General features: G+C 47.4%; 2 protein-coding genes across 2 annotated transcripts; one reads left to right on the forward strand and one right to left on the reverse strand.

Moving 5' to 3' along the window:
* The first annotated feature begins 472 nt into the window (after window positions 1-472).
* On the forward strand, window positions 473-11,493 carry LOC133408407 (14-3-3 protein beta/alpha-1-like). Its single transcript, XM_061687290.1, has 7 exons — window positions 473-584; window positions 6,814-6,973; window positions 7,057-7,197; window positions 8,546-8,669; window positions 9,531-9,694; window positions 9,772-9,867; window positions 10,419-11,493. The coding sequence occupies exons 2-7, from the start codon at window positions 6,821-6,823 to the stop codon at window positions 10,473-10,475; spliced, it is 735 nt and encodes a 244-aa protein (XP_061543274.1). The 5' UTR covers window positions 473-584; window positions 6,814-6,820; the 3' UTR covers window positions 10,476-11,493.
* tomm34 (translocase of outer mitochondrial membrane 34) lies at window positions 10,845-23,184 on the reverse strand. Its single transcript, XM_061687289.1, has 7 exons — window positions 23,009-23,184; window positions 22,273-22,412; window positions 21,574-21,673; window positions 16,379-16,531; window positions 14,435-14,731; window positions 14,250-14,376; window positions 10,845-13,906 (listed from the first exon to the last, which is right to left on the reverse strand). Exons 2-7 carry the CDS (start codon window positions 22,400-22,402, stop codon window positions 13,748-13,750), a joined length of 966 nt encoding a protein of 321 aa, XP_061543273.1. The 5' UTR covers window positions 22,403-22,412; window positions 23,009-23,184; the 3' UTR covers window positions 10,845-13,747.
* Between the last annotated feature and the right edge of the window lie 18 nt (window positions 23,185-23,202).

Genomic DNA, 23,202 nt, shown 5'->3' on the forward strand with positions numbered 1-23,202 from the left:
AAGGCAGGGTTGGGGTTACAAATTAGGCTTTACTCTTCTAAGAAGAAAATAAAATACAAAAGTAAAAATCTAATTAGGCTTTACAGACCGGTTAGGTCTATCAAAGTAGAATATCAAAGTAGGGTTTCAAGCCAGTTTTTCAAAACAAAATATTTCAAAACATGAAATAAATACTTTTGCATTCATAATCTATACATAACTTATTATTATTATTATTTAACATACACGTTAATTACAGTACATTCGAATAAACTGATTTAAAATATATATTCAATGCATTTGAATAGAATTAAACCTAGATGGAGATCCACAGAAAGAAATACAATTAAATAATGGCTAAATAACGACGTCATCGCGGTGCCGTCAGCGGTTGCCATGGCAGCCCTGACGTCAAAGCCCCTGCCGGGATGCTCGGAAACCCCTGATCGCCGTCGCCATGGATACTGGCGGGGGGCGGGGCTGAGAGGAAGCGGAAGTGTCAGCGCAGGCGGAAGTGGTTGTGCCCTGAAACCCCTGAGCTGAGCAGCGAGAGGAGGACGCCGTCGCTCGAGCCACAAAATCGCAAACTCTCCTAGCTGACAAACGTGAGTTGACGCCATCATTGTTCATCACACTTTCTCGGATCGGGGCGAGCGGCCGCGGAAGGCGGCTATTGTGGTTAGGGGCAGGCGGTGAGGATTTAGGCCGAGATCCGCTGGGGCTGCGTACGGACAAATATCGCAGAGACGCCCGATGCGGCTTGGTGCGAGTCCCGCAACATAAACGCTCTTTCCTCCCCGCACTCGTTGTCGGTCCGTTGGGGCGGATTTCGCTCGACGCTCGGCACCGCGATGTTTCGGGCCGATTTTCGGACATCTTAGTTGCGCTGGCCCGTCGCATAACTGCGGCGACAGGCTCGCTCGCTCGCTCGCTCGCTCGCTGGTGGTGGAATGCGTCCGCTCCGTGCTCACGTAGCCCCGCTGCTCCGTCATGGCGTGGGCTATAACACACCCTTCATTTCCCGGGAGTACCGCCGCTCCCGTTTCTCCGCGATTGTGCTTGCTGATTTTAGGAGGCTTAATTTGAGCCCTAAAAGGTCCCAGTGAGACCCCGCCGATGTGTCGGATGAAAAGCGGCTGGGCGTCCGCTGAACGAGCATCCGGCTAGCGTGCTCGGCTAGCCTCCATCTTAAAATTCGACGACGCGGGCGAGGGCGGAACTGCTAGCAGGCCGCGCCAAGGAACGCGTCGCCTGCGGGCGCACTTGCAGGCCGCCGCGATAATTTCACGTCCTCGGGCGACGATTTAAGCCTCTGCTGCGACACCCTGCGTCGGAAAAGGCTTCCCCGCCCGAGAGTGCTGCTAGCTTGCCTGTTAGCGCGCTGGCTAATGGCGAGCGAGGGGAAAGAAATCGCAACTTGGTCGTTTCGAAAATAACTGCTGGCCTATTTTAGTCCGTAGAGAAAGACCGTGATTGTCGAGTGGTGACCAAAAGCGCTGCAGGGATTTCATTTGCTGGCGTGTGTGACCGACGTCACGTTCAGTCATGGACGAAAGCCTCCATTTAAGAGAGATGGATGGATTGTTCATAAATGATGGAGGACGACACAAACGGGACAAGATTTACTGTCGAGACGCTCAAATTCTGAGGCTTGAAAGTTAAACAAGGTCTCTAAACAATCGATAGTTGTTGATTAATCAATTGATTGTGCTCCTCTAATTGACGGTGATATTTAATGAATTATAATGGTTATAAAGTTGAGCGAAATTAAAGGCATCAAAATGAATGTGATGATAATATAATGACATATTCTAACTGTAGTGCAAATTGAGATGTCAAGATGGACAATATAACACTTTATATTTGTTCATTTGCATATTTATTATGTAACAAGTTATTCAAATAAATCCAGCTGATTTTTTTTTTTTTTTTTTTTGGTTTCCTGTATCGTTGACAAATTGTTTTTTTTTTTGGGGGGGGGGGTGTAATATTCATTACACAAGACTAACGCTAATGGCGTTATGGCTATATAGTGTTGTTAAAATAATACATGTGATTAAAGATAATCATAATTTATGTTCCACATTCATTCTAATTCCACATTCTAAATGTTATACCTAAAATGCAAATTTTATTTTGTTGCTGCTAGTATTGTTTTGGTTTTACATTTTATTAATTTTTTTCTGATATTGGACGCCATTGCGTTAGGTACCTAATGTTTTGGTCTTCCAGCAACAATTGATCATTGTGTACGTTCAACACTGATCAGTTTCCTGAGTAAATGAGTCAATTCAATTTATTTGCGGTTTTTGAATGATGAGTTTGCGTTGCTTCCGTATGTATTTGATGTCTTCAAGCGCAACATTCAGTAAATGCTGCATTTATGTGTCATGTACAGTAAACGATGCGTGACGCGTTCATGTGCCACATACAGTGAATGAATGGTGCGTTTGTGCACGGCATGCAGGAAGTAAAGTGTGTTTGTGCTCGAGGTTGCCATTTGTGGAGGATTCCCGCTGGGTTGCGAGTGAATTTCACCAGTGGGTTTCTACTCCCGATGACTTCACTACGGTGGCCTGGAAGTGCAAAACTTTATAACAAATTGTGAAAAGCTTTTACATTTCAGAAAAGACATTAACAAAAGCAGAAACACTTTTACAAAAGATGAAACAAATTGAGGGAGGGAAGGTCCCGTTTCACAGACATTCTTGGAAATCCCACTGCCTTTCTCGGCAAGACCCGCCCGGCTTCAACATGATTGGCTCCTGGATCGTGGAACGAGATGTACATCCCAAATATAAAACCAAAAAAGCCCAGAAGTTTAGAGTATTGTTGGGGTTAAGACAGTCTAGGATGAGTTAAGGTTAGGATTATGCTGGTTAAGGCCGGCGCACACCGAGCACCAAAGCCGACTTAACGATGCGCAGCGTGCGTGGTGTGGCAACTGGTCGGCCGCTGGTTTTGACGCGATTCCGAATTCACGGCGTCTTCACGTCCCGGCTTACATTCAATCAAAACGCACACGAGCTTCCCCCGACGGTGAAAATACATTTCCGGGTTCGCGAGCCTTGCCGCCGCGTCGCCTCGGCTCAAGCCATACGAATAGTACGGAAAGCGTCAAACGTTGTTTAACGTCGATGCTCAACTATATTCCTCATGTATAACGCGCCTGTCGACGAAAAGCGTAGCTTGTGACCAGAATGTACGCGAGGCCGATCCCTCGCTCGGTACGAGCCGGCGGCGTCCACGCTTTCCCTTGAATTCTCGCAACCGGCTTCTTCCCTAACTCTTAATCCATCTTTTTATGCTTTACGAAATGTGATCAAGTCCAATATATTGTATGTACAGCATCAGACGCCTATAACGGCTCGCTGTGCGGGGCTAATCGCTATTTGGGATGGACGGCGTACCCTTGCCTTGTTGAAGCGGGGCGGCTCTTGCCGAGAAAGGCAGTGGGATTTCCAAGAATGTCTGTGAAATGGGACCTCCCCTTTTCCGGTGTTTCTGCTTTTGTTAATTTGCTTTCTGAAATGTGTTTAGTAATTTGTTATTGTTTTGCACTTCCAGGCCACCATGCCTTCAAGATATCAATAAAGCAGCGTGGCCTGTGAGTAAAAAGGGGAGGGGGGTAGAAGGATGCGAGTGGGATTCTGTCAAATTTAGGCTTGGGATGGAAATGGGATCCATTTTGGTGGGAGTGGGAGTCAAAATCCAATTTCGGCCCATGTATAGTGAATGTTGTGTGCACGTGCTACGTACAGTGTAGCGGCGCAACAACTGATCGATTAGCAAATTAATTGGCAACTATTTTGATAATTGAGTCATTGTTCAGAGACATTCTTTAATGTGAAATCGTCGGAATTTCAGGCTCTCGCCAGTAAATCTTGTCAGATTTCTGTAGAAAGCAGACCAATGATCTTTTTTTGAGTCAAAGGAAGATTTGCAAACATCTGCTTTTACTTCTGAAAACAATCATCGACATTTTCTGACATTATGGACCCAACCGGTAACTGAATCCTAATCAATTTGTTTGTGCATTTATCTGCAAGGCAAGTTGACAATGTACTGCTTTTTGAAGAAAGGGATTGAAAATCTTTTTGTTTTAAATCCAATTAATCGAAAAACAATAGACCGATCAATCCAGTATCAAAATAATTGAGTTATAACCGTAAAGCAAACGAAGTGATGAGCGTCTCTATTGAGTCTGTCCTGTGACACGTTACGATAAGAAGGGCACTTCCTGTCGGGGGAGAAGCCCCCACCCGGCCCCCAAAGTGGAGCGCAAGCCAACCCCGGAGGATTCACTCGTTTTAATGGGCTCGGAGCCACGATGTCGTACTTGATGGCTCCGGGAAGCTGCAGAATGAAAGGACGATGCCGACTTTAACTTGTTCACGTGTGCAACGGATGACCTCAATAGACTGCATCAGAGCTGAGGTCAATGAGAACATTTAGTTCACTGCTAAATTTCTTATTTCTAGTGAAAACATCCTACACAACTTATTTTGAGAGTTTTGCCTTTTTTTACATTTTCAGCAAGGCAAAAAAGACTTGCTTTAAGATACGAGATCCATCAATCCATCCATTGTCTTCCGCTTATCCGAGATCTCGTTCTTTGGGTCACGACCCACAGCTCGTGACCACAGGTGAGGGTAGGAACGTAGATCGAACGGTAAATCGAGAGCTTCGCCTTTCGGCTGAGCTCCTTCTTTACCACAACGGACCGATACAAAGTCCGCATCACTGCAGACGCTGCGCGTGGTCGAACTCCTTCTCTGAGTCCGTACAACACATGTAGACTTGTTGGGCAAACTCCCATGCACCCTCGAGGACCCTGCCAGTCTTTCGCCGTGGCCTCACCGAACTCCTCCCACGCCCGGGTTTTTGCCTCAGCGACCGCCAAAGCCGCATTCCGCTTGGCCAGCCGGTACCCGTCGGCTGCCTCGGGAGTCCCGCAGGCCAAAAAGGCCCGAAAAACTCCTCCTTCAGTTTGACGTACATCCCTCACCGCTGATGTCCACCGACGGGTTTCGGGGATCGGCGCCACGACAGGCACCGACTACCTTACGGCTTAGCTCCGGTCGGCCGTCTCGGCAATGGAGGCGCAGAACGTGGTCCACTCAGAGTCGATGTCCCCCCAATGTCCTCGAGAGGCGGGTGAAGTTCTGTCGGAGGTGGGAGTTGAAACTCCTTCTGACAGGGGATTCCGCCAGACGTTCCCAGCGGACCCTCACAATACGTTTGGGCCCGCCACGTCGGACCGGCCATCTTCCCCCACCGTCGGAGCCAACTCACCAACAGGTGGTGATCGGTTGACAGCTCCGCCCCTCTCTTCACCCGAGTGTCCGAGACATCCGGCCGCAAGTCCGATGACACGACCGCAAAGTCGATCGTCGAACTGCGACCTAGGGTCGGTGTCCTGGTGCCAAGTGCACGTGTGGACACCCTTATGCTTGAACATGGTGTTCGTTATGGACAATCCATGACGAGCACAGAAGTCCAATAACAGAACACCGCTCGGGTGTTCTGTTCCTCCCAATCACGCCCTTCCGGGTCTCACGGTCATTGCCCACGTGAGCATTGAAGCTCCCCAGTAGAACAATGGAGTCCCCAGCGGGAGCGCTCTCCAGCACCCCCTCCAAGGACTCCAGAAAGGGTGGGTACTCTGAACTGCTGTTTGGTGCATGGGAACAAACAACAGTCAGGACCCGTCCCCCCACCCGAAGGCGGAGGGAGGCTACCCTCGCGTCCACCGGGGTGAACCCCAACCTCCGAGCGCCGAGCCGGGGAGCAATAGGTATACCCGCACCTGCTCGGCGCCTCTCACCGTGGGCAACTCCAGAGTGGAAGAGAGTCCGACCCCTCTCGAGAGGACCGGTACCAGAGCCCGAGGCGAGTCCGACTATATCTAGTCGGAACTTCTCGAGCTCCTTCCCTGCCAGAGAGGTGACATTCCACGTCCCTAGAGCCAGCTTCTGTAGCCGGGGATCGGATCGCAAAGGTCCCCGCCTTCGGCCACCGCCCAGCTCACACTGCACCCGACCCCTATGGCCCCTCCCGCAGGTGGTGAGCCCACGGGAAGGGGGACCCGCGTTACCCTTTGGGCTGCGCCCGGCCGGGCCGTACGGGTCCAGGCCCGGCCACCCGGCGCTCGCCTTCGAGCCCCACCTCCAGGCCTGACTCCAGAGGGGGGCCCTGGTGACCCGCGTCCGGGCAAGGGAACCCTAGATCCGTTTATAGTTTTCATCATAAGGGGTCTTTTAGCCGTGCTTTGTCTGGTCCCTTACCTAGGACCTGTTTGCCATGGGTGACCTCACTTTTATTTGTGGGAAAGTCTTTTTTTTAAGTGGAAAAAAAAAAATGTGCCAAAGGAACTGGTGAGACATAAAATTCTTAAGATAAACTCTTGCATGATAAAACCAGTATTTTATGTCTTGCTGAAATTATAATGTAAAAACTGTATGAAAATAAGTAGAGTATGGTTCGGACAATTTTCAGTTAAACCCAGGTCTCTAAACGATTAATGAATTAACGAAATAGTTGCCGATAAATTTGATCATGATTTGGTGTCGCCTAATCGATCGTTTGGTTGCACCTCTACTTGATTGTAAAACTATTCGCCAGCTGCAGCCTAACTGTAAAGCTGAACATTTAAAAATGACTTCCGATCAGCGCGACCCACTTTTCATGATGTCGGAGCTTCGGAAGCGGAGGCGGCCCGAAATTAGGTGAAGGCGGCCGCGGCCAAATTTTCCACAAACGAAAATCCCCGACGTTGTCGCGAGCGGCCGGGACGAACGCGCCGAGCGTTGACGCGCGCATTGTCCTCGGCAGCCGCAAGATGGACAGGAGCGAGCTGGTGCAGAAAGCAAAGCTGGCCGAGCAGGCCGAGCGCTACGACGACATGGCGGCCGCCATGAAGCGGGTGACGGAGCAGAACAAGGATCTGACCAACGAGGAGCGCAACCTGCTGTCCGTGGCCTACAAGAACGTGGTACGACATCCGCCGCGTCGGCCGGGGGTTCGTCACGCGCCGCCGTCTTGACTTTGGCGGCGGTCTTGTCTTTTTGCCGGCAGGTGGGCGCTCGCCGCTCGTCCTGGCGCGTCACCTCCAGCATCGAGCAGAAGACCGAGGGCAATGAGAAGAAGCAGCAGATGGCTCGTGACTACCGCCTCAAGATCGAGCTTGAGCTCCAGGAGATCTGCCACGATGTGTTGGTATGTTTATAAAAAAAAAAAAAAAAAAAAAATACCCCCAAAAAAGTTTGGGATATTTGGCTTTGGCGTCAAATTTCAGGATGAACTAAAAATGCACTTTTTGTCATTCCATTAAAAAAAGCAGACAAAATTTGAATGAAACCGAGCAGAGACAAATCTTATTTCTGACTTGTTACGGAAAAATGATTACATTTCACATTCAAATGTCCCCTTTTTCGTATCTCTATTCAAATAAATCACCAGTCTTTGAAATGATTTTGAAACTATTCTGCAAATCACTGACTTAACCATTTCAGAAAAAATTGATTCCCTTGATTTAATGAGCTTTTTAAATAAATTGAGCTTGACTTTTTTTTTTTTTTTCTTGATTTAGGTTGTTGCATAAGTTCCCACCTTTTACAACACGTCCATCACTTTATAAATCTCGGTATTTTAAAGGCGCAATGTTGGTCAGGATGTGGAAATGTCCCCAGTGATGTGTTCAAGGTCTGGCGTTTTGTGAAGTCCAGATTTGTGTGCTTTGTGTTCAACATGAACAAGATTGTGATGTGGTGTGTTCAAGGTCAAGAAGTGTGGTTAGTGTTGGGTTTGAGGTCTGCATGCGTACGCAGCGATGTGTTGTGTTCAAGGTCGGGATGTGAGTCAAAACGTGTGTACAGTAATCCCTCGCTATATCGCGGTTTACCTATTGCGGATGGTGTTTTTTAAATTGCTCATCGGTATAGTGCAGAAACTCCCGTGCGTGTCTCCGGTCCAGCTAGCGCTATTGGATTATGAAATAGAAACCCTACATTTGGCGCGTCACCAAGTCGCTTAAAGACGAAAGACGAACATGAGCGGAATGCCGCTGTTGCCGCAGTCGCTTTCAGAATCACAATCGTCTTTATTTGCCAAGTATGTCCAAAAAACACACAAGGAATTTGTCTCCGGTAGTTCGAGCCGCTCTAATACGACAACAGACGATACTTTTGAGACATTGACTTTTTCAAAAAAAAAAAGTCACTGAGCAATAAAAGGTTGCAGGTATTTTTTTTGGGCAATTGTGCAAAAAGAATCCTCCTAGCAATTGGAGCAGTTTGAAAAGACTAATAGAACAATAGTCTGGTGCAATGACCATTGTGCAAAGGGTGCCAAGACTTCAAGAAACGTGTGCCGTTTCAAGTGACCAGTAGTGTGAGAATCTGGGACAATGTCGATTGTGCAAATGTTGCAGATGGTGCAATATAACTTAATGACTCTATGTTGTGCATATTATGAGTGTGGTTGTTGGTACTGTTGATATTTTCACATGAGAAGAAAAAGGAATGAATACTTTGGACGTACTGTTGTGCTGCTTGTCTCCTTTCAGAACCTTCTGGACAATTTCCTCATCGTCAACGCGAAGCCGGCAGAGAGCCAAGTGTTCTACCTCAAAATGAAAGGAGACTACTTCAGATACCTGTCGGAGGTGGCGTCCAGCGACAACAAGAAGGGTGAGCTTTGTCGCTGGGACGGCGGTCTGTGGCGCTAGCGAGATGGGGTCTTGCAATAGCGGCAAGACAAAGTTGAACGGCCACACTTTTCAACCGGCAAGAATTTTGAATTTTTTTTTTGTTCGTGGGGATGAAAAAAAATGAGCCATTGGGGAATATTTTTGTGATATTGCCTCTAAAAACAAATCTGGTCCAAAAAACCGCTTTAAAATGAGTGTTAAAGGGTCCGACTTTATTTTGTCCTTGACCCTTTCGTTTCATCTGCTACTCAGGAAACCGTTTCAGTTAAAAATATCCAACAATAAGCGCGTGCGAGCTGAAATGCCAAAGGCTTCTCCGTTAACATTCACTTGCCCTGAAATGGCGCAAATGGAGCTTTATTGGTGAGAGAAGGTCATGTACTTTAGTCATCATTTGGTTTTTCCTGAATGTTTTTGCTCTGGAGGATTTTAGAAGTGTTTTTTTTTTTTTAAGAAAATTCCACAAAGATGGCTGCTACTTGTTACGTCGCTACTTGTGATAACTCACTGCTCACCCCCGAGAATCATGACGTCCTCGCAGGGGACTTAACTCAAAAAGCCGAAAACGGCCATCACTCGTCACCAAACTGTAGCAATCTCTCCTGAAAATATCAGTCCGGTGAGCACCTATGGAGAGGAAAACACCGGTTAGCAGTAAATGGATAGTGCGTACATACTGTAGGCAGAAGGCTTTTCCTGATTTTTGGGGTCGATTTGTGTGTGTTGTCCTCTCGCGTATTTCAGTATGTGATTTTAGTCCTCTGAGGGGAAATATACCAACGTGACCTGCGAGAAACACCGAGGGCATCTTCCTGAATTAAGATGTGTTTCTGTCTTAAAGAAACGGTGACCAACTCGCAGAAAGCGTACCAGTTAGCGTTTGACATCAGCAAGACGGACATGCAGTCCACACATCCCATCCGACTCGGCCTGGCCCTCAACTTCTCCGTCTTCTACTACGAGATCCTCAACTCACCGGAGCAGGCCTGTTCTCTGGCCAAGCAGGTACCACCGCAAGCGCAACAACAACAACAACAGGAGCCGCTACGCTCTCTGACTCCGACCACTTCCTTCCTGGGCAGGCTTTCGACGAGGCCATCGCCGAGCTCGACAGCTTGAACGAGGAGTCGTACAAAGACAGCACGCTGATCATGCAGCTACTAAGGGACAACCTGACTGTGAGTCGTCACTCTCACACTGACAAGCTCAGAAGACAATTCATGAGGCAGTCCCCTCTGATACAAGCAACATTTTCTTTCTTTTGATATCTTATCATGATTATATCACTGTAAGACGGATTTCTTTTGAGCTGATGCGGGAGTAGTGTACATAAAGTAACAAACGTGAAAAAAAATGACAAATCGATGGAATAATAAATAAGCAGCCAAGCTATAAAGGATATTGAAGTGAAATACAAGATATAATTACGAAGGTAGACTATAGAACAATAAAGAAATTACAGATACAAGATTACACAAGTAAAAAAAATGGATTACAAACTGATGAATAATTGTAAGTTTAAAGATGACCACGTTTAAAAAAATTTTTTTTTAAATAAATAAATATATATATATATATATATATATATATATATATATATATATAACATTAACAGCAACAAAATCTAAAGAAAAAGTAGTCTTGTCAGTGTACCTATTCAAATGTCTGTGTGAGCTCATACTCAGGGCAGGAAGTGACTGACTGGCTACTTCCTGTGTGTCATCCTCAGCTGTGGACATCAGAAAACCAGGGTGATGAGGTGGAGGCCGGTGAGGGCGAGAACTAGTACAGCACCCACCTAACCAACACCCACCAGAAACCCCAACCGATACCTTTGACATCCAACACCTGCGCTTCCTCCTCCTATTCTTCATGCACACAAACGTTCATTCCTTCTTCTTCTGTGTAAGAAGCAGCAGCATGCCCCCCCCCCCCCTCCCCCTCCCCCGAACCTGGCACTCCACAAGCTCTGTTAGAACCTTCTGGCCCGTCCTGTCTCCCTAGGAGGTTTTTTTTTTCTTTTCTTTTCTTTTAATCTATCCCCATTTTCTTCCTACTTCCTTCCTCCTCCTCCTTAACTTCCTATTGGCTTGTTAGTCCTGCCCACTGGCTGCTTTTATTCCACTTTAATCCAAACAAACGACAAGACAAAAAAGGTTATTAAACTGTGTGTTTATTTTCAACAACAATGCTCACGACTTCTCCTTTTCGTCCCACTCATGCTCGTAATGCTCGTTTGCTCATAGACTCGAGGGGGGCGCCAGGGGGAGAACACCCAAGCACCACATAAAGCATTTTAGGAACTAAAACATCGAAGACCTAAACAATCACAATCCCGAAGTTTACCGGACCTCTCGAAAATTTCCAGGAACTAACAGATCAGATTACGAGAGGTTTCAGAAATTAAATATTAGACCCCAAAAGTTGAAGAACTAAAAAATAAAAATCTGACCCCAAAGGCTCCAGGAACCACACACTCAAAGTTTAGGAACATAAAGATCAGAGCCCAAAGGTTCCGGGACCTCTCCAAAAGTTTACCAGCGTTTTGGAAATTAAAAGATGGAAACAAAAACAAAATAAATAAATTGGACCCCAAAAGTTCAGGAACAACCAGAGAAACCAAAAGACACCCAAAGGTTGAGGCTTTGGGTCTCACCTGTGAAAACTGCATTTGCTGTTGTGTTGTTTTCTTGGCTTTGGGTCTCACCTGTGAAAACTGCATTTGCTGTTGTGAAAACAGGCAGACCAGAGAGCTGTCTATGGGAGAAAAGCCAACCATTTTGAAGCTGAGAGAAAATCGATCAGAGCTATTGCAAAAACATTGGGCATAGCTGGTGCAACAATTCAAAGCGTCCTAAAAAAGGAAACTACTGGTGTACTGAGAAACCGACATCGAATAGGTCGGCCAAGGGTATCGACAGCAACATTGTGAGAGCTGTGAAGAAACACCAAAGACAACAGTCAGTGGCATGACTGCCAACCTCAACAGGACAGGGGTGAAGGTATCACAATCCACTGTAGAAGAAATATACAGGCCATACCACAAGACGCAAAGCACTCATCAGCAAAAAGAACCTGAAGGTCAGATTGCATTTTGCAAAGAAGTAGAGAGATGAGCCACAAAGGTTTTTCAACAAGGTTTTCTGGACTGATGAGACCAAGATGAACCTCTAGCAGAGTGATGGAAAGGCCAAATTATGGAGAAAGAGAGGATCTGGCTCATGATCCAAAACACACAAGCTTATCTGTGAAGCATGGTGGAGGCATGTCATGGCTGCTTCTGGAACGGGCTCACTAATCTTTATTGATGATGGGAGCAGGAGAATGAATTCTCAAGTCTACAATGCCCTTTTGTCTGGCAATTTACAGAAAAGTGCATCCAGACTAATCGGGAGAAGCTTCATCATGCAATAAGACAATGACCCAAAACACACTGTCAGCACAACAAAGGACTTCATGGGGGGGATGGAAGGTTAAGTCAATCACCAGACCTTAACCCAATAGAGCATGCATTTGACCTCCTGAAGAGGAGACTGAAGGGAGAAACAAGACCTGAAAGAGGCTACAGTAAAGGCCTAGAAAAGCATTTCAAATGAAGAATGCAACAGTCTGGTGAAGTGAATATTGCAAGTAAGGATTATGCCACCAAATATTCACTTGAAGTTCATTTCATATGTTCCAATACTTTCTTTTGCTGACTTGGAAAGTGGGTGGCTTCAAACAAACGGTGCTCTGTCCTGAGTTGTTGAACACATCTAGATGTAAGTGCCATGAAATAAAAGGTGGAATTCTGAACTTTTGTCTAAAACAAAAACAAAGGAATTGACCTTGCTGTTCTAATACTTTTGGAGGGCACTGTAGAACAGGCATTTTGTCAAGTTGGACTGGTTTCCATAGTGACCAGAGACCGTATCAAGCCACCATTTTATGAAAGTTGTCCTAATACACGCTAACAAGCGTGATTGGTCATGGACATTCCACTCTTAATTTTGGTTTGCTGGATCAAAAATATTTTCATCCACTGACCAAAAAAAAAAAAAAGCTGCAGAAGCTTTTTTTTTTTTTTTTAACCCACTTTAAATCAAATCAAGAAAAACTAATTTGCTTGTTTGACTTAAGGGTACGTCCCCCGCCCGGATGATTTTGTCTTTCAGCTTTTACGTGTTGACGACAAGGACACAAAAAAATGTACAAAAACATTTAATGTCAAAGATTTATCGGGTCTTGAAAATGTGATTTTTTTATTTTTTATTTTTTTTTTGCCAACACACTACATTATCACAATCATCAGTTCCAAAATGAGTAGGTTCTGAAGAGTTTGAAGATGTTGCCGCTAACATCGCTTCTGCGGGCCAATCGGAAGGCTGCGTTTCCGTCTGCCGGGGGACAAAGAAACATTTTGCGTGATAACTGGTGTCACGTTTACCTGGAGTGAGGAACATCCAGGATCGAAGATGGGATTAGATGAAAAAATGACCAACAAAGGTGTGATCACAGGCAACAATATCAAAGCTGCGATGAGCGTGAGATTTGACATCCCTAGATGAAGAATGAAGACGTGTCATCTAAAACACACCACAAGGAGACTAAAACATCAAAAGACTAAATTGAATGAGACCAATGAAGCAAGGACATGACAAGATTAAGGGGATCCAAATGAAAGCAGCGCTGACTGATTGAGAGATCAATGGACCAAAAAGCTGAGGCGAAAGTAGATCCGTGACATCGAGCTCGAAGACACGGCATAAAAGATGGCGCCAACGAAGGACGATTTAAAAAAACGACAGCTAAGCCACAACCAATGAAGATCAAAGACTATACGAAAGGAAACGGTGAACTGAGCAATGAGGATGAAAGGAGCCCAAAAAGAAGCGATCGAAGGGGACGACTAATGAAAAAGCTCAAAGACGCCAGTGATGGAGGAGGTTTCAGGCACTTGGGTCAAAAAGATGGGTGGCGCCAGTAGTGACATTGACGGAGCGGACTGCTTCATGATTGGTTGTCTTTGTGGACCGAACTCCGCCCACTTTTGTTCCCGAACAAATGCGCGTCAGGTGGTCACTTCTTCTTGGTCTTTGACTTCTTCTTTTTCTCCTGCGGAGGTGGTGGTTGTTTCTGTTGTTGTAATTGTACTTCCTGTAGCAGCTTGATGGCGGCAGTGTTGTTTGGCTCCAGCTCCAGGAGCTTGTTGAGGTCTCGGACGCAACTTTTCACGTCCTGGAGGAAAGAAAAAGATGGAAACCGCTACGTTAGCATCGCTAAATAAAACCATGTACAAAAGTAGGTGGTCAGGAAGGTAGGTTGAGTGGGTACCTAGCTGGGAAAGTCAGTATGTAGCTAGATAAGCAGGCAGGTAGTTGTGTGTTAAGTAAGCAACAAGGTAGCTTGGTGGGTAGCTAGGTAAGTAAGCAGACAAATAGGTGCCTAGTTAGGCAAGTAAAGAAGTAGGTAGCTAGCTTGGAAGGTCAGTAAGTAGACTGGTAGCTATCTAGGTCAATACGTAAGTAGACCGGTTGATTCCCATCTAGAAAGGTAAGTACGTTAGCCGGTAAGCGGTCACCTTGAGCTCCTTATGCGCCTGCGCCCGTCGGTAGAGCGCCTTGATGTTGGCGCCGTCAATGGCGAGCGCTGCATCACAGTCAGTGGCTGCATCGCGGTAGCGCTTCAGCGCCAGGTAGCACAACGCCCTAACCACACACAGGTTAGCATTGATGCCACGGCAATGCATCCATCTTGTTTACCTACCGGTTGGTGAAGGTGGCAGCCTCTTTGGCATGGTGGAGGAGGCTCTGTGTATATTTGTCAGCGGCCCGGGCGTGCTCCCCTTTCTTTACCAGTGCGTTTCCTTCCTCCTTGAGCAACTTGGCTCGCTGTACGTCCTCGCCCGCTAGATTGTGGTTCTGCGCGGCGCCGTTGTGTTGCGGCGGCGCGGTCCCGGCCGTTCGTCTGAGCTTCTCTCGGACAGCCAGAGGCACGACGGGGATGGTGGGGAGCTTCTCTCGCCACGCCGGACCGTCTGCCTCCGTCAGCGCTTTTGTCATCCTACGTAGGAAAGGGTAAGTGCAGAAATAGGTAGGTTGGGTAATTAATAAAATAGTAGGCAAGTATGTGGAGTGGATTTGATATTTGCGGTGGATAGAGAGTGGAGTGAATGAATGAGTGCAATTGAAAAGCGCTGTGAGTGGTATGCATTATTATTATTGTGTACCTGTTAGTACATTTTACACCGATATTTAGCATTTTATGCTGATTGGCTTTGTCGTAATTCTCCGATCCGCAAAAGACTTTTAGTCCGCGTCGCCATCGTGCACACTATATTTGAATCCAAAAGCTAGTTTATTTTTAGCCTTGTCACGTGTCTTTTGACCGTAGTACTGTAAATATGACGGCCAATGAAGTCATTTAAAAAAAAAATGAAATATGTCGGTGGTATGGGACAGACAACAAGACAGATTTGCTCTTTTGCGACTGCACTGTCAAGACTACTGCAATAAAATATTGTATCCCGTTTTTTTACGATCATTGGGCTTTATCTTGTCAACTCAAATGCGACCGGACACACTTGTTACCGTGGCGACGACAAGAGTGGAGCGAGCCAACTGCATTATAAGAACACAATGGGGGGGGGGGGGGAAACGTTGGTGTAAGGCTCGCTTGAGGAATGTTTTCCTACTTTGAATACGATACGGCTCGCAAGCAGGCAACAAAACGTTATGTAGCCTAGCAAGCTAGTGCTCGCACTAACGGTTGTGCGTAAACATGCAAAGCATTTCTAAAGTTTTGGTGTGGGTGAAGTAATTTAATTACAGTAGGTTAACACCCATTATTTCTGTCATGTTGTAATGTTGGTTTGACCTGACTGATTAGAATATATAACCTGACTAGAGCAGTGATTTCCAACCTTTATGGACCCAAGAAACATTTTACAAATGAAAAATCACTACGTACTTCCTGTCATCTAATAGAAGACCTTTCATTTGTTCCGTCTGTCACTATGCCTCACTGGCATAAATAGAGGAACAAAGATACATTTCTTGTAAATATAATTCTGGGAGCAATTAAGTATATACAGTAAATGAACAGGTCATTTAAATAGACATTGCTCCATCTTGTGATCGTTTTTTTTAAACTCACTGATCGTCCCCAAAAATCCTGATCGTGTCAAGCCTAATTATTAGGGCTGTCAAACCATTAATGTAAGCGCACGTTCTAATCTTATCTTTCCTCATTCTTTTGGGGAAGCTCAATGTCCGAATATTGTTTTTAAAGAAAACCCACTACGGTGCGTTTCGGCACCCGCAGATTCACAGAGTTCCAATTCATTGAATTTTGTTTTCTTCATTTGGGGGACCCAACCCTCAAAACACTTATTCACACTTTATTCATGCTTATTTGAGAATTTTTGGGAATCTATAGAAAACTTCCCTTCTCAATGCAATTCTAATGGGCATAAATTATCCGTGGATTTTCGTTCTTCGCAGTCCGGCCCGCTTCTTATCCCCCGCACACCCTAAATCAGTGACTACTTTACTGTTCTTAAGCACAGAAACACCATGAGCCATTCAGCCACCAACACAAGAACGTCAAGGCAGAAATTTGGTGTCGACCTATTTTTGAAGTGGACTTAAAGCGAGTTATTCGATGATTCTTGGCCACCCAGCCCTAATATGTAAGGAAGGTAGCCCGTACCTGTTTGCTCCGTCGTGCGCCGCCACAATGTGTGCGTCCAGCTGCAGTGCGGTCTTGTAGTCCACGTAGGCCTGCCGGTAACGCTCCTGAGCCTCTGAGGCGGCGGCCCGGCGCAGCAACGACTTCACGTTGAACGGTACCAACTCCAGAGAACTGGCAAAGGACAGACCGAAGAGGAGGTGGGGGGGGCTTTTGTCATCTCACAGCCTAATACTCAAATACTTGCACGCCATGTTTTGACTGACGTCATTTGTTAAAACTTGGCGGCTTGCTATCAAAGGATTTCCCAGCGTGTCTAGCGCCATTGTGTTGTTTTATGTCAGTTCGTCCCCTAAACTCTTAAATAGTCGTAATGTGAATGTTAATAGCCCTTGTGTGCGTTTATCCCCCTCTGCATCTTGTTGTTGTGTCCTATCTTTATTTTTATGTTGCACTAGGAGTGACATGACTTGTTTAGCTTTCACTACGTTGCGCAAGTCGTCTCACGTCAATGTGGGAAATGCATACATCAAGCTGCAAGGTCAAAACTAAACACTGGGGTGCGCCACAGTATAAAATATTAAAGTGCAAGTACAGTTGTGCTCATAAGTTTCCATACCCTGGCAGAATGTATGATTTCTTGGCCATTTTGCAGAGAATATGAATGATAACAAAAACTTTTTTCACTTATGGTTAGTGCTCAGGTGAAGCCAATATATTCATATTCTCTGAAAAATGGCCAAGAAATCATACATTCTGCCAGGGTATGGAAACTTATGAGCACAACTGTACATAAGTATTAATAAGAAGTGATTAGGAAAACTAAAAGTGCATCACCACTACCTTTTATAGCATACAAACATATGAATGGATAGACAATCATGGGTGTGCATTGTATATGGGTAGAAGACTTCTTGATTTTAGGGGTGTGCATTATACACAGGGAATTATGGTTAGATATTTTTTTTTTTATACATTTCAATGCCACCGTGCAATATTGTCTAGAATTCAAATCTAATTGCTTTTCAAGGGGATGTATTTGAATTATTACGCGATATATTGGTTGCATAAAAAAAAAAAAAAATAATTTACATCTCGATGTAAATACCATCATCCATCCATTTTCTACCGCTTATCCGGGTCGGGTCGCGGGGGCAGTAGCTTTAGCAGGCACGCCCAGACTTCCCTCTCCCCAGCCACTTCATCCAGCTCTTCCGGGGGGATCCCGAGGCGTTCCCAGGCCAGCCGAAGGACGTAGTCTCTCCGCCGTGTCCTGGGTCGTCCCCGGGGTCTCCTCCCGGTGGGACGTGCCCGGAACACCTCACCGGGGAGGCGTCCGAATCAGATTGCCCCAGCCACCTCATCTGGCTCCTCTCAATGCGGAGGAGCAGCGGCTCTACTCGGAGATCCTCCCACCCCATCTCTAAGGGAGAGCCCGGACAGCCTGCGGAGGAAACTCATTTCGGCCGCTTGTATCCGGGATCTCGTTCTTTCGGTCACGACCCACAGCTCATGACCATAGGAACGAAGAGCGACCGGTAAATTGAGAGCTTCGCCTTTCGGCTTAGCTCCTTCTTTACCACAACGGACCGATACAAAGTCCGCATCACTGCAGACGCCGCACCGATACGCCTGTCGATCTCCCGTTCCAGTCTTCCCTCACTCGTGAACAAGACCCCAAGATACTTGAACTCCTCCACTTGGGGCAGGATCTCATCCCCGACCCGGAGAGGGCACGCCACCCTTTTCCGACCGAGGACCACGGTCTCAGATTTGGAGGTGCTGATTCTCATCCCGGCCGCTTCACACTCGGCTGCGAACTGCTCCAGTGAGAGTTGGAGATCACGGCTTGATGAAGCCAACAGAACCACATCATCAGCAAAAAGCAGAGATGCAATACTGAGGCCACCAAACCGGACCCCCTCTACGCCTCGGCTGCGCCTAGAAATTCTGTCCATAAAAGTTATGAACAGAATCGGCGACAAAGGGCAGCCTTGGCGGAGTCCAACCCTCACCGGGAACGAGTCCGACTTACTGCCGGATATGCGGACCAAACTCTGACTCCGGTCGTACGGGGACCGAACAGCCCGTATCAGGGGGTTCGGTACCCCATACTCCTGAAGCACCCTCCACAGGACTCCCCGAGGGACACGGTCGAACGCCTTCTCCAAGTCCACAAAACACATGTAGACTGGTTGGGCGAACTCCCATGCACCCTCGAGGACCCTGCCGAGGGTGTAGAGCTGGTCCACTGTTCCACGGCCAGGACGAAAACCACACTGCTCCTCCTGAATCTGAGATTCGACTTCCCGACGGACCCTCCTCTCCAGCACCCCTGAATAGACCTTACCAGGAAAGCTGAGCAGTGTGATCCCCCTGTAGTTGGAACACACGCTACGGACCACCACCCCAGTCTGCCAATCCAGAGGCACTGTCCCCGATGTCCACGCGATGTTGCAGAGGCGTGTGAACCAGGCCAGCCCCACAACATCCAGAGCCTTTAGGAACTCCGGGCGAATCTCATCCACCCCCGGAGCCCTGCCACCGAGGAGCTTTTTAACTACCTCGGTGACCTCAAACCCAGAGATAGGAGAGCCCGCCTCAGAGAACCCACACTCTGCTTCCTCATGGGAAGGCGTGTCGGTGGAATTGAGGAGGTCTTCAAAGTATTCTCCCCACCGACTCACAACGTCCCGAGTCGAGGTCAGCAGCGCCCCATCCCCGCTATACACAGTGTTGGTGGTGCACTGCTTTTCTCTCCTGAGACGTCAGATGGTGGACCAGAATTTCCTCGAAGTCTTTCTCCATGGCCTCACCGAACTCCTGCCATACCCGAGTTTTTGCTTCAGCGACCACCAGAGCTGCATTCCGCTTGGCCAGCCGGTACCCATCAGCTGCCTCAAGAGTCCCACAGGCCAAAAAGGCCCAATAGGACTCCTTCTTCAGCTTGACAGCATCCCTCACCGTTGGTATCCACCAACGGGTTCGGGGATTGCCGCCACGACAGGCACCGACCACCTTACGGCCACAGCTCCGGTCGGCCGCCTCAGCAATGGAGGCGTGGAACATGGTCCACTCGGACTCGATGTCCCCAGCCTCGACCGGAACATGAGCAAAGTTCTGTCGGAGGTGGGAGTTGAAACTCCTTCTGACAGGGGATTCTGCCAGACGTTCCCAGCAGACCCTCACAATACGTTGGGGCCTGCCACGTCGGACCGGCATCTTCCCCCACCGTCGGAGCCAACTCACCTCCAGGTGGTGATCGTTTGACAGCTCCGCCCCTCTCTTCACCCGAGTGTCCGAGACATGTGGCCGCAAGTCCGATGACACGACCACAAAGTCGATCATCGAACTGCGACCTAGGGTCGGTGTCCTGGTGCCAAGTGCACGTGTGGACACCCTTATGCTTGAACATGGTGTTCGTTATGGACAATCCATGACGAGCACAGAAGTCCAATAACAGAACACCGCTCGGGTTCTGATCGGGGGGGCCGTTCCTCCCAATCACGCCCTTCCAGGTCTCACTGTCATTGCCCATGTGAGCATTGAAGTCCCCCAACAGAACAATGGAGTCCCCAGCGGGAGCGCTCTCCAGCACCCCCTCCAAGGACTCCAAAAAGGATGGGTACTCTGAACTGCTGTTTGGTGCATAGGCACAAACAACAGTCAGGACCCGTCCCCCCACCCAAAGGCGGAGGGAGGCTACCCTCTCGTCCACCGGGGTGAACCCCAACGTACAGGTGCCGAGCCGGGGGGCAATAAGTATACCCACACCTGCTCGGCGCCTCTCACCGTGGGCAACTCCAGAGTGGAAGAGAGTCCAACCCCTCTCGAGAGGACTGGTACCAGAGCCCGAGCTGTGTGTGGAGGCGAGTCGGAACTTCTCGACCTCACACACCAGCTCGGGCTCCGTCCTTGCCAGAGGTGACATTCCACGTCCCTAGAGCCAGCTTCTGTAGCCGGGGATCGGATCGCAAAGGTCCCCGCCTTCGGCCACCGCCCAGCTCACACTGCACCCGACCCCTATGGCCCCTCCCGCAGGTGGTGAGCCCACGGGAAGGGGGACCCGCGTTACCCCCACGGGTGCAGGCCCGGCCACCGGGCGCTCGCCTTCGAGCCCCACCACCATGCCTGGCTCCAGTGGGGGGCCCCGGTGACCCTCGTCCGGGCAAGGGAAAACGAAGTCCATTGTTTGTCGTCATCATTAAGGGTTTTTGAGCCGTGCTTTGTCTGGTCCCTCACCTAGGACCTGTTTGTCATGGGTGACCCTGCCGGGGGCATAAAGCCCCAGACAACTTAGCTCCTAGGATCACTGGGACACACAAACCCCTCCACCACGACAAGGTGACTGCTCAAGGAGGGGATACCATGAAATAAAAGCTGAAATTCTGAACTTTTGTCTCATATTCATCATTTGATCTGAAACCCAAATGTCTTCAGTAGACAACAAAAACAAAGAAATTGAACTTGTCGTTCCAATGCTTTTGGAGGGGGCTGTAGCTAGGTAGTCAGCTATGTAGGTTGCTATAATAATAATACATTTTATTTGTAACACACTTTTCATTTCGTAAAATCTGCGGTAATAAGTACTTAGATAACCAATTAAGTAACTAGTTACCAAGGTAGGTTGCTAGCTACAATAGGTTAGTAACTAGGTATGTAGATTGACAGGTTACGAGTTAGGGAGGTTGGTAAGTATGGAGGTAGTTGGTTACCCAACTAGGTGGGTTGGCAAGTAGGGAGTAGCTAAGTATAGAAGTAGGTAGATGCATAAGGACAAACTTAAGCAAATACAGTGTCGGAGTGTCCGGAGAAAACCCACGCAAGCACGGGGAGAACATGCAAACGCCGGATTGAACCGCGGTCCTCAGAACTGTGAGGCAGACGCTCTAACCAGTGGGCCACCGTGCCGCCACATTTATCATCTGCGAGAAATTAGAATGTTACCTAAGAAGCAGTCAGCTTTGAATATGGAAATGAGGTTGGAATTGGCCTTCTGAAAATTATTTTCTTGTGTTGAATGAATCTAACATTTATGAGTTTCACGTTTGGATTTCCAATGCTGAAATACAAAAAAAATAAATAAATAAACTCTCCGACATTATTCTCGTTTAATGAGATGCACCCGGAAAGTGACGGAATGTAGGAGACCAGAAAGGGGGCGCTTTGTCATGTGACACGCCGAGTCATAAAAGTCATTATAAAAATATACTGACATGTTGCAGTCCTTGAAACATTCTGCACAGTTTCCTTCTTTGAGGTAGCTGGCGGCGCGGTTTGAGTGCAACACGCTCAAATCCTCCACATTCTTTGGATCTGGAGGCACAAACATGACATCTTGGGATCAAAGTATATTAATATTTTTATACTCAATACAAAGCAAAAAAAAAAGTGAATTGTGGTTATTTGGAGTCTGTCCAAATAACTATGTAATCTGGTATATGCGCAAACGACTTCCGCATTCGGCAAGCCAATTAATGAGGAAAGCCTCTCCGTAATGTATTTTTGGTCAAAATGGCTGTCAATTGTCGTACTAGAGCGGCTCCGACTACCGGAGACAAATTCCTTGTGTCTTTTTAACATACTTGGCAAATAAAGTGGATTCTGATACATAGTCTGTTATTTCGTGTTCCGCTTTGGTCACGTGACATATAGTGGATTGTAGGCAAGTAGGGAACTTGTTAAAGTTAGCAAATATGCTATGCATGAATTCTGCCTAGCAACAAGCGTGTGTTGCCTTCATGGCACCTGGGGAAAATATGAAAGTTTTAAAAGGAAGTGTGAAAAAGGCAGAAATTCCCCCCAAAAAGCACTATATTTTCATTAAATGTATGAATGTGTTACATTGGTTCAGTAGTCGTAGTAAAAGTACAAATATAGTAGAAATGTAATAAGAGACGTGCACGTTGACTCACTAGACTTGTGTAGCTCGCCGATGGCCTGGCTGTAGTAGCGGGTGGCCTCTCCGTACTGGCCCGCCTTAAAGCATTCATTGCCGGCTTGCTTGAGCTCGGCCCAAGGCTTCACTTTCGTTTTCTGTGTCATTCTTGCTTTCCTGTTTTTCGGGGAACGTGAACCTCAGCACACAATTTGTTGCAACATACGCCCAAAATAACCTTGTCAACACTGAAGATTCTAGAATACAGGTATTTCCATCGAAAGTCCATGAAATCGGTTCAGGGGAACCTAATGGGTCGACTAATCACTGGAACCTGACTCTTTGGTCAGAATAAAACACTGCCCTCGTTGATTGGGGGGGGGCGTCTCTTTTATTACACCAACTAGTTGTACTTTTTTCGGACTGAAAAACGTAATAAAACAAGACTACTCTGGACTTCAAATGAGCACCTTAGTTGCTATGTCACGCTAGCCCCGACAAGTGTTTTCTTATGGGAGCCCCGCACGAATGGGCGCTAAGCTAACAAACCATGTAAACGAACGCCGGAAGCTAGGCTAACCGGAACACTTCCGTTTGAGAGCTAAGCTAACAAACCATGTATACGAACGCAGGAAGCTAAGCTAACAAACCATGTAAACGAACGCAGGAAGCTAAACTAATCGGCACGCTTCCGGGTGCTGAGCTAAAACAGGAGCTATCACCGGCGTGTGCGAGAGATTTGGGAGAAAGAAGGGAAGGCTCGTATCACTTACCGGCTTTAGGACGCTCAGTAGCGGCTTCGGCGAGAAAGGTTCGGGGCGTAACGTTTTAAAATGTCATTAACTCGCTGGCGTAAACGACAGAGTCATTCCTCCAAGGGCCTGTTTTTTCCTCCCTGCTGATCGTGGTTGTCAGTCTTCTGGTCGTACTGACGCTGCAAGCGCTAAATGAGGCGGAGGGGGCGGGG

The sequence above is a fragment of the Phycodurus eques genome, chromosome 10, assembly GCF_024500275.1.
Source record: "Phycodurus eques isolate BA_2022a chromosome 10, UOR_Pequ_1.1, whole genome shotgun sequence".
Lineage (NCBI taxonomy): Eukaryota > Metazoa > Chordata > Actinopteri > Syngnathiformes > Syngnathidae > Phycodurus > Phycodurus eques.